This window comes from Carassius carassius, chromosome 13 (genome assembly GCF_963082965.1).
Source record: "Carassius carassius chromosome 13, fCarCar2.1, whole genome shotgun sequence".
Taxonomy (NCBI): Eukaryota; Metazoa; Chordata; class Actinopteri; order Cypriniformes; family Cyprinidae; genus Carassius; species Carassius carassius.
In genome coordinates, this window is record NC_081767.1 from 15,429,992 (window position 1) to 15,445,450 (window position 15,459).

The window sequence follows — 15,459 nt, forward strand, 5'->3', positions numbered from 1 at the left end:
TAATCCATTAGCACACTGAAATATGTTATATGCACTTTACTGTCCGTTGCAATAGTGTAAATGATGTTCATATGTTCATAGTTCTGCCTATAGTGTACATACACTTTTATATAATCCATCTGTATAGTATGTTTATAGTACACCTATCTGTATATTGTGCTGAAAAAATCTGTAAATTATTGTCCATAATACTTATCTGTATAGTTATTGTAACTATCCTTGTATATTCTGTACTTACTGCTTATTGCACTTCTGGTTAGATGCTTACTGCAATTCGTTGCCTTGAACCTTACATGTGCAGTGACAATAAAGTTGAATCTAATCTAATCTAATTAATGAAGCCTATGATCAATCGGTTCCAAAAATAAATATAAAACCAGCTCTAATTTAAATAAAACAAATTGACAAAAAGATTGAATCCTATATTTGGTGATAATATACCACAGTAAGAGATTTAAAAGCTATTTTTTTGTACGCTGGTAATTTTTGACAGGAAACTCCACAAGTGTAAGAAGGTGCAATATAATATTCAAATAAATAACATATAAATAAATAAAAATTTTGGAGGAAGTAGTTATACCGTGTCTGAGCAAAGTCAGTACATTTTAGCACAATGCACATTCTCACAGAGTCAAAAGGACCCGAACACAACCTGAGGGTTTAATAATAGAAATTATACTTTAATTAAATAGAAGTAAAACCACTAGTAGGTGGCGGCAAGTCACTCGCTGAATCTGAAATCGGCCTCTATACCCTCATACACTATTCCCTGTATCCGTCCACTAATACAGTTCACTAAATGAAAACTGGTAAGTGAATTCAGAAACTCAGTGCACCAGAAGGACTGTCGTTTCTGCATAGTTTTTGCTTGCTGTTTATTAATCATTTTGAAGCTGGCAAACTTGTAGCTCCAGTAGTAAGATGAAAGATCATGGAAATTATGTATGAACCCAAATAAACAATTTAATAATAAATTTACAATGAATTTACACCTGCATCGTATTACACTGTATAACTTGAATGAGCACTTTGTAAAATTAATGGATGGATGATTCAGCTGCAGGTACCATTTTCTGGCGAGAGATGGCACCTAATTTGGCGCATGACTCTCACAGTAAATTATGGGTATTTCTCTAGTCATTGAACATACATCATTTGCATGCTAAACAATTAGAGAATACACAGTTTTCTTTGTACTTATTTAAATTAATTAAGTAATTAAATGGATTTAGTTGGTACTTTCACCATCATATGTTGTTTTGTATTTTGTTCTGGCTTAAACAGAATGATGAGACATTTAGGTGCAAAAATGCATAATAGTAAACCAAAGCTTGAGGCTACAATGGCAAATATCTCCACAGCTACAGTAAATTTTCCAGGGGAACTGACATAAGCTGGTATAAATGTAATCCATACAGCACAGAATATGAGTATACTGAATGTGATGAATTTGGCTTCATTGAAGTTATCAGGCAGTGTGCGAGCCAGAAAAGCTAAAATGAAGCACAAAACAGCCAGTAGGCCAATATAACCCAAAACAGCAGAGAAACCTATAGTAGAACCTAGATTACATTCAAGAATTATTTTTTCTTGATAATATTTTGTATTTCTATGTGGAAATGGGGGAGATATTGTTAGCCAAAGTACACAGATAAGAACCTGTATTAGTGTAAAAGCAAAAACACTGAGTCGTTGTTGTGCAGGCCCAAACCATTTCATGACATTACTTCCTGGAAGTGTAGCCTTGAAGGCTATTAACACCACTATTGTCTTCCCCAGAACACAGGAGATACAGAGAACAAAGGTGATTCCAAATGCTGTGTGACGCAACATACAGGACCATTCAGTGGGCCGACCAATGAAAGTAAGAGAACAGAGGAAACAAAGAGTCAATGAGAAGAGCAGCAGAAAGCTCAGCTCTGAGTTGTTGGCTTTAACTATGGGGGTGTTCTTCTTGATGTAAAACAGGATGGCTACCAGCACAGTTAATCCTGCACCAAACAGTGAGAAAAAGGCTAGCACAATACTCATAACTTCTGTGAATGACAGAAACTCTACAGCCTTTAACACACATTTATTTTTCTCAGCATTAGACCAGTATTCCCCTTGACACTGCCTGCAGTTATTCGAATCTGAAAAGGAAGCGGTGATTACTAGTTAGAGAAAAAAGGAAAATGGTTTATACATTATTTTAATAAATAAACTTATATACATGTAAGTCACAATAAATACATTTATATTATCTGCCAATGCACTGATGAAATTAACAGTTGGATGTGCAAAAATTTTCTTCAGTTAAACAAGGGAAAAAATATAAGTCATTTCATTTGGAAACAAAGATGAAGTTCTCAAGGTGAATGCATACCTTGACTCTAGGGGTCTAACAACTAAAAATCAAGTCAGGAATCTTGGTGTGAATCTGGAGACCGACCTTAGTTTCAGTAATGTTAAAGAAGTAACTAAAACTAGTAATCTAAAAACATGGCAATAATTCGATGTTTTGTTTACAGTCAAGACTTGGAGAAACTTGTTCATGCCTTTATCACCAGCAGGGTGGACTATTTTAATGGTCTCCTTACTGGCCTTCCCAAGAAGACCATTAGACAGCTGCAGCTCATCCAGAACGCTGTTGCCAGGATTCTGACTAGAACCAGAAAATCTGAACATATCACACCAGTCCTCAGATTCTTACACTGACTTCCAGTTACATTTAGGATTGATTTTAAAGTACTTTTACTCATTTATAAATATCTCAATGGCCTAGGACGAAAATACATAGCAGATGTGTTTCTCTGAATATAAACCTAACAGACCACTCTGATCATTATGATCAAGACAGTTAGAAATACCAAGGGTTCACACAAAACAAGGGAAGTCTGCTTTTAGTTATTATGTTGTCCACAGTTGGAATCAGCTTCCAGAAGAGATCAGATGTGCTGAAACATTAGTCACATTTAAATCTAGACTTAAAACTCATCTGTTCAGCTGTGCATTTATTGAATGAGCACTTGTGAAATCTCTGAACTGATTGCACTATATTTTATGTATAATCATTTTCTATTCTTAACTATTTAAAATTCATTTTTAACTTTTTAAATCAATTTTAAATTATTTTCAAAGTTTTTAAATTCCTTGTTTTATTGTTGTGATTTTTTTCTCTTTTATTTTAAGCAGTTTGAATTAACATTGTGTATGAAATGTGCTATATAAATAAACCTGTCTTGCCTTGCCTTATTTATTAACTCTTTCAACAAGAAACTGCACCCTGAATAGTAGAAAAAGAACACATAAAGACCAACTAACCAGTTTTCTTTGTAAATGTGAGATGGGGTGTAGGTTACCTGTTTCATTACTGATTTCTCCTTCTGCACATGGAATACAGTCATAACAGCAGACAGGTCTTCCTTTTTGTGTAGCCTTCCTAGTGCCTGGAGGACAACTCTCACTGCACTCAGACCTTGGCTTCTACATTGAAAAATATACATATGACAAGTTAATAATAAAAAAAAAAAAAACAGATAACTTTTTTTTTTTACTTTCATCAACATTTATTAACTTTTTTTGGGGGGGGGGGGAGCAAATAACACTCAGTTAATCCTTGTAATCTCCTTAGCTGACAGTGTTGACTCTTGACAAACTTTGTTGTTGTGATTACATGCAATACATGGAGATTTTCCTTCACCAATGTAACATGGTGCTTTAGCAAGCTTCCATGAAAATAAAAAAAAAATATCCATCCTCGATCACTTTTAGTCATCTGTGATGAAACTACTTTAGACAAAACTTCTCTCAGCTAGCGCATCCTGACTAGCAGCCAAATCCTGACCTGATTACTATGTGTTGATTCGCTACAATGGATTTACTGGGTTGTGTTCACAAACAACAAGGATGTTTGCTGGTTTCTGTAAAACATGAACTCACGATCTCTTGACAGTGGACCGGCTTTTGTGAAAAAAACTAGTTTAGGGTTCAGAATATGCTATATGTTGAACCTGCTGAATATGTTACATGCTATATGTGTTATCTGTTGCAAATAAAAAGTAATGAAAGTTTGTTTGTAAGAAGCTAATGTGATATACATTTACTTGAGTCAGCTCTGTAAATCAACTGGAATACAAACATTAACAAACATTAAATCCTAGGGACAATATCTATTTCTAGAATGATTTTTAAGAATTCATTTTAAGAAAATCTCAATAAAAATTATTACCACTTGAAATTAAGGGCAATTAGTTACAAAGTGAATCAACTGGAGATTTAAGGGTCGCAGTTCTGAGTATTGTTGCTTATTTCTTATAACAGCACAAATATTTAGTAGTTTTACTCCCAAGATGTTTTCACAATGAACCAGCATACAATAGTTCCTATTGCACATACTGCAGTTATACATTAAATAATATAGTTTTTTGTTGTTGTTTTTCCCTCCGCCAGTTAAACCAGAACAGACAAATTGCAATTTACCTGCAGCTGTCCTCCAACCCAGATTATGTTTTCAGTGTTGAGCACAAAGCGCTGGTCAGGGGGCAGTGAGGCATCATAATATCCCACTGTGTTAAACTGGATTGATCCATCAGAGTCCTGCTGCCAGTTCACAATTTCATACTGGGCCACTGCACCACCAGTGCTGTCAAACCATACACGATCTCCAAACTTTACAGTAAAATTAGTTTTTTTCAGAGCCTCAACCACCTGGCAATAGACAGATTTGTATTATCTTTGAAATATTTAACACCTTTTCAAATGCATAGGTATAATCTCTTGCTCTCACTGTCTGCCCCTCTAGCACTGATTTTATTTATTTTGCTTGTTTTTTTTTGTTTTGTTTTTTGTTAATTTATTTACTTACCTGCTGTGGTTGTATTGTCAGGCCTTTCTCACAACCTTCTTGTTCTTTGCATTTGAGTAGACTGTGTACTGAATGTGCCACAGCATAAACTGCTTTATAGACATTGCTAGCATATCTTTGTTCTGGCACATCTTCATTATAGTTTTTCACTGGAAGAAGATCCTGATATCCACTGCAATTTAGTGCATATTGAGAAGAATTCCTCTCAGTTTGTGAACATGGAAAAGCTGTGTCCCAGAATTCTTTTATGACATAATCTGAAAACCCTTCAACATTAATTTTTCTCACTGCAAACCCCAGTGACCCTCCCAAAAATTTTAAACTCTTTGGAGTAATCAAACTATTTGCAGTTATCCATGCTTCCACTCCAATCATTTGTAGGCCTGTAATGTTCTGAATACTTAGTTGCTCAAGTAGATTGTTCATCTCAAAACTGGTAAGAAATGCAACAATAACTTTTGCAGTGCCTTGTTTTATTATGTCTACCACTTTTTTTAGTTTTTCAGGCTCTGTTCGGTAGAATTTCACAGAGTACTCCACACAAATCCCCTCCTCCTGGGCTGTATTGAGGAATATATTCATTCCATAGTTTCCATAATCATTGTCAGTGTTCACAGCTCCCACCCAAGACCATCCAAAGAGCTTGACCATGTATGCAAGTGCTCTGCTCTGGTGGTAATCACTAGCAATAGTCCTGAAGAAAGAGGAGTAATCTTTCCTATTACTGAGACAGTCACATGTGGCTGACTGACTTATCTTAAAGAGAAGGAGAGAAATATAGAGAGAGAAAAGAAAGAATAAAAATCTATAAAACAGTCATCAGAATGGTAATTATGTCAAACATATTGGCCAGGTTTCATAGACAGGGATTAGCCTAAACCAGGATTAGGCCAAAGTTCAATTAGGACATTTAGGTATTTTTTTCTAAACATTCCTTAGAAGAAAAAGCATTACTGGTGTGCATCTGAAGACAAAACAAAGGCACTGACATGTTTTAAGTTCAATCAATGCAAGTTTCTTTCAGTTGAAACAGCTCAGATATACATTTTCGTCTAGGGCTAGTCTTAAGCCTTGTCTGTGAAACCAGTTGTTAGTGTTATTGCTTCTTACCACTGGAATTTTAAAAGATCCTGTGGTCCTGGACAGAATTACTGTGGCTGAAGACTCTGATTCTCCTATGATAGCATGAATAAGTGATTGCCCATTGCATCTGTCCTCTACTGCAAACTCATGACCATTCATTAGTGCCATAGTTGAATTCATAGAAAACAGTCTTGAACCACAGTTATCATAAATTTGGTAGCCAATAGAAACATTTGGGAGCAAACTTTCACTTCTGTTAATTTCCTCAATGGCAAAAATCATAATCTGAGCCATCCGGAAATCTCTTAGATTTACACTGTAAAACAAAAACAATAATAATAATAATAATAAAATACAATAAATAAATACATACATATGGTGGAAAATTAGACAATAAAAATGTAATAGTAAATGTAATCATTACTTTCTCAAAGTTTTCAATTTAACAAACCTGGAGCATGATAGAGGCTGAGGTTTTTCTCTAAACTCAAACGAAGATAATGTTAATTTACTGTGGACTGCAAAAATTCCTCCAATAGTTACATCTCCCTCCTTGGAAAGCAGTGGGTGCTTGGGGTCTCCCATCATTCGGCAAAGTGTGTTTACCTTTGTCTGAAGGTAATGGAAAAGGAGGAATGTGTACAGGAAAAGAAGCATCCCAGATTGAGCTCCAATGCACCTACCAATGCAAATTATCTGATACCGTATTTGCACTTTTATAGGCATAATTAATATGGATGAAGGATTTTGAACACAGCCAATTAACTCATAGGGCTTAAATGGGTAATAAATTGAGAAAAAAAATGGGTGTTGTGATATACCAGTATTGACGATAGTAATGATATTTAAAAAATAAAATATATTTATCATGTTAATTAGGTGTGCAAGCTCTTACGTGAGATATGTTTGTTCATAACTTACGCCAGAGGCACCTTTGCACGGGACGTTCACAAGGGAGACTCATAGGAGTAATAAAACATATGACTTTCCAGGAAAATTCCTTATATGGACAAAGGCTTCCAGCTATCACTGTAGCTGAATAAAATGCAGAATTTTTCTTTTTTTTTTACTGATAATTAACACACAATTCCAACAGTATGGTTTATGTGTCTTCAAGTCATCTCTGGCATTTTTCATAAGGATAATATTTATGTATAATGCAATGATAATCGAAAGAGCCATTAGCAGAATACTGTATAGAATTTTACAGAAATAAATTATTTCAAAACTGGATTTACTCTATAATTTGAATTTTGGGGTTATGATTATTCTCATAAACTGTTATAATTTGACACTTTACTGAAGAGAGAAACTAACCTTTTCGAAAAAAATTTAAATCAACTGAACCATTTGCTTCACAAAATGATTAACTTTTTCGAATAACTCAAAACGCCACATGCTGGTGAGGCCTGTTGGTCATAACATTGTAAATGCAACAAAAACTCAAACATGTCAAAACATGATTAAATTAAGACCCAAATCAAATGTTTAACTTAAATTATAAAACGCAATTAAAGCTGCAAGCAGCGATGAAAGGGCCCTCGCACCTGGGCTCACCACCACCCGGTGGCCATAGGAGAACAGCGAACGTTGGGCCATATTCTTATACATATATTTGTGCCACACTTCCTGCTGCCAACAGGTGGGAAAATGATTATAACTGAATATTGGCATGTAAATGTCTTCAGGCCAGGACTCATATTAAACATGAGAAGTTTGGGGCACACTGGAAATTGCTTGTTTAAGTTAGATTAAAACAATTAATTTCCGTTTGTCAGCAGGTGGCTGTATGATTATAACTGAAATATTGGTGTTAAGATATGTTAAGGCCAGGACTCTTATCAAACATGAAGTTTGGGGCAGATCAGACATTGCATGCTTAAGTTAGTTTAAAACAAGTGATTTCCTGTTGCCAGCAGGTGGCGCTATAATTATATTTGAATATTGGCCTTTAGATGTGTTCAGGCCAGGATTACTTGCCGTAGTAGAACAGCAAACATTGGGCCATATGCTTAGGACTCTTACAAAACCTGTGATGTTTGGGGCAGATTGGTTAAGTTAGTGTAAAACAAGCAATTTCGAGTTTTTCAGCAGGTGGTGCTATGACTATAAATTAATTTTGGCCTTAAGATGAGTTCAGGCCAGGACTCATATCAAACAAGAGAAGTTTGGGGCAGACTGGACACTGCTTGTTTAATACAACTTTTAACACAGGTACTGGCTTGGAGCTTACTTGAATAATGTAATGATACATATGAAAAACTACAAAACACACACGTACACACACATAGCAGTTCAAATGCTGACTGATATCTTACAAAGGTGCAATTTTATATAGTTTATTGTCTTGACCATGGTGATCATATGAAGACAGTTTTGCAACCCAGATTTTTTAGGCAGTTAACCATAAAAATAAAATTGAATAAAAAAAAAAAGAGCATAGTACAGCTTAATGTTGAGAGGCAGCTTTGACAGCTGAACAGTGCCCTGTTTGACTAGTCTGAGTCCTTCAGATGCAGTCTTTCATATAGTTAGCAATAATTTATGAATATTCTGACAATAAATGTTGTTACTTTCATTTTCAAAATAATCAGAGGTGGACTGTAAGGAAGTACATTTAAGTATACTCGTACAAATATAAAATAATAGGTTTTTTTTTCTAATGACGTAGACGAGAACGGAACTCCTTATATGAGCATTTCTCTCGGAAAAGCGCTACCGCGCACACATTAACCAGAGGAGAGCGAAACCGCGCACATCAATGCGCTTCAAAATTGTCATAGGATTTGTTCGAGAATGCCTCCAAATAGGGAGTCACGTGACGTGCTCATGAACCTAGTCGCACTTGAATAGATTTCCATACATTTGGCCACTTTTGCTGATTTTTTCGTTTTATTTTAAGCTTACTTCATTAATAATACTATTCCTAATGTCTGGCAATCGGAAACAGCAGGAGATGTCTCCGTCGGCTTCTCCGATTAAGAAGAAATCCAAACCACTGACCACGGATGAAATGGTGGATAAGATGGCGAACACTGTTGCGCACTTTGAGGACATTCTAAAATCTGAGTTGACGGCGATGTGGAACGAGTTAGTTTCTCACATGTCAGTTGTTCAGTCGCTCCAAAATGGATCTTCTTACAGGGAAGATGAGAGAACAAAAGAAAGTTGTCGTAGATCACGATAGGCGAGTAGTCGTGCTCGAGCAAGGTCGTGGAATTGCAGGATCAAAATAGGCGCAGTAATCTGCATCTGGTTGGATTGCCTGAAGGGTCCAAAAAGGACGACCCCATGGGCTTTTTGAAGAGATCGCTACCGGCGTGGCTCCCGTCTCTGACAGGCAAAAATATTGAAGTGGAACGAGCACATCGGAACGATGCTCTCCTCAGATCGCGCTAAACCACGGGTTTTCATCTTTAAATTGTTGCGGTACATGGACAGGGAGCTCATTTTGCGGGCTGCCAGACTTCACGCCCCGGTGAAAACATCCGACGGAGCAATGCTGTCTTTCTTTCCAGATTTTTCTCCGGTCACCGCAAAAAGAAGTGCATTCGCGCCAGTAAGAAAGGAAATGAGAGAGGCAGGCATTCAGAATTTTCTTCTCTATCCTGCAACGCTGAAGGTCATTCTCAATCAAGGTGAACCTAAATTTTTATACTCTCCAGAAGAAGCAAGAGTGTTTTTCAGATCCCATTCATCCACCAACTCTCAGTGAACTTCAGCTGGGCATTTGCTATCTAATCGGAGAAGAGATGCTCTCAGGCAACCGTGTCTTTCACTGTTCACTCTAATATTTACTTCTGAACTTATAGTTACTAGATAGTTTCATTGAGCATACAGTATCGCTTACTGATTGTGGTGGTATAATATTTATGTTCTAGTTGTATTCCTTCTCTCGTTTTATTTAATTAATTAATTATTATTATTTATTTATATTATTATTTTATTCATTTATTTATTTTTATTATTTTATTTTTTTTAACAGAGATACTATCTAGTCAAAATGTGACTTTGGGGCCAATGTTGGTGCTTCTGTAATGTGCAGGTTTTTGTTGACGCCACTGTAACGTAAGACAGACACAGGATGTAAACGCAAGGCGTATTTATTGATAAACAGCAAGAAGGTCAGGAATATGAGCACGATCACAGGAGACACAGGCAGGCGGACACAAGGCTGATGGTACACACACACACACACACACAACAGCACGCTAGACGAAAGAGAGAGAGTGAATTCATGAACCGTGACAGCCACGGATCATATTAAGGGTTGCTGGCAGATCAAGGTTTGTTCTTGGTTTGATCTGTCATAGTTCATGGAAATGTGTTTATATATTTTTGAATACTGACAGGAAGGGTGGGGGGTGGTTTGATGGTAGACTCAACTGGTTTTGTTTTCAAATTTGTATTTTGTCTTATTATGCAGTAATGCTGTTTGATACCTATGATCATTTGAAAGAGGAGGATGTACACAGGTGTAATAATAAGTTTTATGAAGTGGTATCTCATTCATCTTCGGATGCTAAAACCAAGGGTGTTCTAATATTGGTGCGGAGGACTTTAAATATTACTATGTAACCCAGTTAGGATTATTATGTTGAGTTAATAACAGAATGGGTTAATGATGGGTAAAATAAACAAGTTATTATTGAGTAAATAATATCTAATTCATGAGAAGGGTTAATTTGGAATACATAAGATGGGAGTACATCATTTATGCTTATGTACATGTGTTATTTTGTGTTTCAGTTGAACTACATATAAAGCACTGTTTCTTTAAGAATTACGGTGATGCTTAAAGTTTGTATATAATGCACTTGCAGAAAATGTGCTTTTGCCTAGCATGTTAGTATTATTTTTTGCTGATAGGTTGTTGTTTTATTTGTTCCCACCCTCACGTGTGAGAGTGTGATTCTGATTGGATGAGAGGGAAAAAAGGAGAACAGAGAGGGACACATGAGAGTGTTGTTCGGATGGTGGAGAAGAAAATGTACATGTAAACGCTGTATAAGTTGATGAAACTTGTATGCACGTTACTCTGCACGAGTATAAGCCGGTTTTCTTTTGTAGTGTTGAGTTCAGTCGTTAGTGTGAGAATATACGATAGATAATCGGACATTCAGGTACACGCATTAACGTTTATTTTGTTTGATCTGACGAGACTTGCTGGATCAACAAAGACCCAGATAGCATTCTAAATCCCCAAGTACCTCTGGCGACGTGGGACATGATCAGCTCAACAGCGTCATGTGAGAGAGAGAGAGAGAGAGAGAGAGAGAGAAAGAGCGCGCGTGTTTGAGCTTCGGAGGAGTCTAACGAGAATGCTGATAATCGAGGAATTCAGGTGATCTTATTTAATTTTATTTGCTCATTAGAGTGAAGTGGCCATTTGTTGTTTCATGGCCCCAACGATCTCTAGCATCGTTCAGGCCTGCAACAGGGAGGGGTTGGGACTTGTGAGGTGTGTGTGCGCGCGTGTCTATGTGAGTGGCCACTCAAAAGTTATTAACAGTATTGTTTCAACTATTGCTTGTGAAACGAGTATTTTATAGTGATGTTATTTGTTTATTTGAGATATTAAGGAAGTGTTGATCTGTCAGAATTTATTATTTGAAGTGATTGCATATTTTCTTCAAAGGGAAAAAAAGTCAAAAGACAAGTGTATGGTTTAATTTGAAGTTTATTGAACATTTGACATTTAAACATATATTTAACCCTTTTATTTATTTTGTTTTACTGTGTATAAATAAACCTAAAGGTTAATTTTGTTATACTTACCCATTTGTGTTGATTGAAGTCATTATACAGTGACATTTCCTAGCTGACATAGGGGAGGATAGCATTAGTGCATAGTCGAGAGACACTTTAAGACAGCTGAAGAGAATGAACATGCACGTCGTAGAATCGGAACGTCAGTGAATTTAATAAATCTGAAAACCGATGATAATCCGGAATCGGAAGTAGTTAAGCAACTCCGAGCTGAACTTCAAGAGCTAAAAGCCAATATGAGAGATGATTCAGCTAAAGTTCCTGTTGCATCCATGAGGATAGATTCTAAAGAAACACTGGAAAAGCAAAGAGTGGATACTCATGGAGAGTCTGAAGTGAAAGAGTTAAAGAAACAAATTCACAAGTTGAATAAACAGTTGGAGGTGATTAGTATCAGTTCAACTGCTAAGCCTGTTCAAACTAAAACTAGGCTGGACTACAGAGCAATGCCTTCGCGACACAATGAGAAACCAATGAAGTCTAAGGAGGATTTCTTCTGTTACCGTTGCAGGGAAGATGGACATATAGCCACTAAAGGCACCAGAGAATACTGGCAAAGTTATACAAAAGCTGGTGAGATCCCTCCGAAGGGTTAAAACAGAAGGGAGCAGAGCGAAAGGAAGATCCTGCTGCTTCTCGTGGTCCAGATTGTTTCTCCAAGAAGGGACTAACTGATGTCAGAGAGAAGGAATGTGTGCCTATGAGTCTAGTGGGACCGGTCTCAACCATTTCAGTGGAATTGAATGGATGTCCCTGCAGTGCTTTACTTGACAGTGGTTCTCAAGTTACCATTGTTTTTGAACAGTGGCATACCAAGTACTTACCACAGGTTCCCATTCAACCTTTGACTGGATTGTCTATCTGGGGACTAAGTGCCTGTAACTATCCATATAAGGGATACATTCTAGTGGATGTGTCATTTCCTGAGTCACTTATTGGAGTGAAAGAAACAGTATCTTAGCATTGGTGTGTCCAGAACCACAAGGTCCTCAACAGGTTCCTGTAATCATTGGAACCAATGCAAGTTTTTTTCAAAGACTGAGTTCACTTGGCCAGGAGTCAGGAGTATCGGATGCTGCACATTCTCTAAGAATACAGTCAACTGTTTCAATACCTTGCGTCCAGCGTAAGAAATGGAAAGAGGAAGTGACTGACTCAGTTGAAAGAATTTTTAAATGGATGGGACCTGGATCCTTAACAATACCTCAGAAGGGTGAAAAGTATGCTGAGTGTAAAGTCGAACTCAAACAACAGGTGAGAGAAGATATTCTCCTAGTAGAAGCATGATGAGAACTTATTACCTGCTGGTAATAAGTTGACTTCCTGTTTGTTGTTGGCGGCTGTACTGCGTTTGAGCTCCGTCACTATATTCTTTTCATTGACTATTTTTAACTCAAAAATCAATTTTATACATCATCGTTTCCGTTTATATAACGTGTGAATATATCCTCTATTGTATTCTACAACAAAAACAATCAGAGCGCCTCGCTATCACTAGTTTTATTTTGATCTCCCGGGTCCGCTATTAGCTTTTAGCCCGTTAGCATCAGCGGCGTGGTTGCAGCTAACTGCGCTAACATTGCTAATACTCTATTCACACACATTACCACTGCTGTACTCACTGTTACTTGCTTTAATGGCGGATGAATGTCTCCACTCTGTGCAGCTCGAGCTCGAGGCCGTGGGAAAGCAGATTCGCGACCTGGAGGTGAGGCAGGCCCAGCGGAGAACCGCGCTGGAATCATCCCGGGCTGACGCTCACAAGTCCGGGGTAAGTATACAGCGATCTGCTAACAGTCCCACCACGTCTACTCCGTGTGTTTCTCTGCACAGGCCCGGTGCACCCAGGACGCGATCTTCCCAGATGTCCTTCACTGCGACGCCGGGACACCACGGAGCCAGGGTGCATCCACAGCGGAGGACGCGAGCCGGGTCCCGGGCGACGACTTCTCCCCCTCCTGCCTTTGACATCTCCATCCGGAACCGCTTCGCTCCCCTCCGCGAGACAGGACGCGACGCTGTGATCATCGGAGACTCCATCGTCCGACACGTAAGTGCTACGTTAGCCGAAGGTAAAGTGCACACTCATTGTTTGCCTGGTGCTCGTGTTCTCGATGTTTCTGCGCAGATACCCGCGATCCTGAAGGTCGACAAGAGCCCCAGAGCGGTCGTGCTTCACGCCGGGGTTAACGACACCACGCTGCGGCAGACGGAGACGCTGAAGAGGGACTTCAGCAGCCTGATCGAGACGGTTCGCAGCACGACGCCCGCGGCGACGATCGTCGTGTCAGGACCACTGCCCACGTATCGACGAGGACACGAAAGGTTCAGTAGACTTTTTGCTTTAAATGAATGGCTGTTGTCATGGTGTAAAGAACAGAAACTGCTATTTGTTAATAACTGGAATCTTTTCTGGGAGCGTCCTAGGCTGTTTCGCGCTGATGGATTACACCCCAGCAGAATCGGAGCGGAGCTGCTCTCTGACAACATCTCCAGGACACTTCGCTCCATGTGACTAGTAAGACAATTCTCTAATAACTATTATGATGAGTTTTGTTCCACCCGCTTAAATGATAAAAGTACTTGTGCTGTAAAAACTATTAAGACTGTGTCTGTTCCCCGAATAGTGAGGTCAAAATATAATGTAGGACCTAGAAAAAATCTTATCGTAATTAAACCAGAAAAATGTAAAGTAAATGAACAAAAACAATTTTTAAAGTTTGGGCTCATAAATATTAGATCACTCACACCCAAAGCAGTTATTGTAAATGAAATGATCACAGAAAATAGTTTTGATGTACTCTGCTTGACTGAAACCTGGCTAAAACCAAATGATTATTTTGGTCTAAATGAGTCTACTCCACCAAACTACTGTTATAAGCATGAGCCCCGTCAGACTGGTCGTGGAGGAGGTGCTGCAACAATATATAGTGATATTCTCAATGTTACCCAGAAAACAGGATACAGGTTTAACTCTTTTGAAATACTTCTGCTAAATGTTACACTGTCAGACATGCAAAAGAAATCTAATGTATCTCTTGCTCTGGCTACTGTGTATAGACCACCAGGGCAGTATACAGAATTCCTAAAAGAATTTGCAGATTTCCTCTCAGACCTTCTAGTTACAGTTGATAAGGCGCTAATCATGGGAGATTTTAATATTCACGTTGATAATGCAAATGATACATTAGGACTTGCGTTTACTGACCTAATAAACTCCTTTGGAGTCAAGCAAAATGTCACCGGGCCCACTCATCGTTTTAATCATACACCAGATCTAATTATATCGCATGGAATCGATCTTACTGCTATAGATATTGTACCCCAATGTGATGATATTACAGACCATTTCCTTGTATCGTGCATGCTGCGTATAACTGATATTAACTATATGTCTCAGCGTTACCGTCTGGGCAGAACTATTGTTCCAGCCACCAAAGACAGATTCGCAAATAACCTGCCTGATCTATCTCAACTGCTATTTGTACCCAAAAATACACATGAATTAGACGAAATTACTGACAACATGGGCACTATTTTCTCTAATACATTAGAAGCTGTTGCCCCCATCAAATTGAAAAAGGTTAGAGAAAAACGTACTGTGCCATGGTATAACAGTAATACTCACTCTCTCAAGAAAGTAACTCGTAGTCTTGAACGCAAATGGAGAAAAACTAACTTGGAAGTTTTTAAAATTGCATGGAAAAACAGTATGTCCAGGTATAGACAGGCTCTAAAAACTGCTAGGGCAGAGCATATCC

At 38.0% G+C, this 15,459-nt stretch overlaps 1 protein-coding gene and 1 long non-coding RNA gene across 2 annotated transcripts in view; one reads left to right on the top strand and one right to left on the bottom strand.

The window, feature by feature from the left end:
- Window positions 1-1,218: 1,218 nt before the first annotated feature.
- LOC132155988 (extracellular calcium-sensing receptor-like) lies at window positions 1,219-6,586 on the bottom strand. The gene is made up of 6 exons (XM_059564793.1): window positions 6,381-6,586; window positions 5,957-6,245; window positions 4,847-5,602; window positions 4,462-4,689; window positions 3,342-3,465; window positions 1,219-2,132 (listed from the first exon to the last, which is right to left on the bottom strand). The coding sequence occupies exons 1-6, from the start codon at window positions 6,584-6,586 to the stop codon at window positions 1,219-1,221; spliced, it is 2,517 nt and encodes an 838-aa protein (XP_059420776.1).
- LOC132155991 (uncharacterized) overlaps window positions 1,780-15,459 on the top strand; it is a 118,544-nt gene continuing 104,864 nt past the window's right edge. Inside the window, exon 1 of the long non-coding RNA XR_009437369.1 lies at window positions 1,780-1,864. This is a non-coding gene — a long non-coding RNA (uncharacterized LOC132155991). The remainder of the gene's footprint in view (window positions 1,865-15,459) is intronic.

Coding starts and splice junctions, on each gene's coding strand:
- LOC132155988 (XM_059564793.1), bottom strand. CDS start 6,586: ATGCTTCTTTTCCTGTACACATTCCTCCTTTTCCATTACCTTCAGACA. Junction 6,246..6,380: donor CAGCCTCTATCATGCTCCAG/GTTTGTTAAATT, acceptor TTTGTTTTACAG/TGTAAATCTAAGAGATTTCC. Junction 3,466..4,461: donor GGGTTGGAGGACAGCTGCAG/GTAAATTGCAAT, acceptor TTTTCAATGTAG/AAGCCAAGGTCTGAGTGCAG.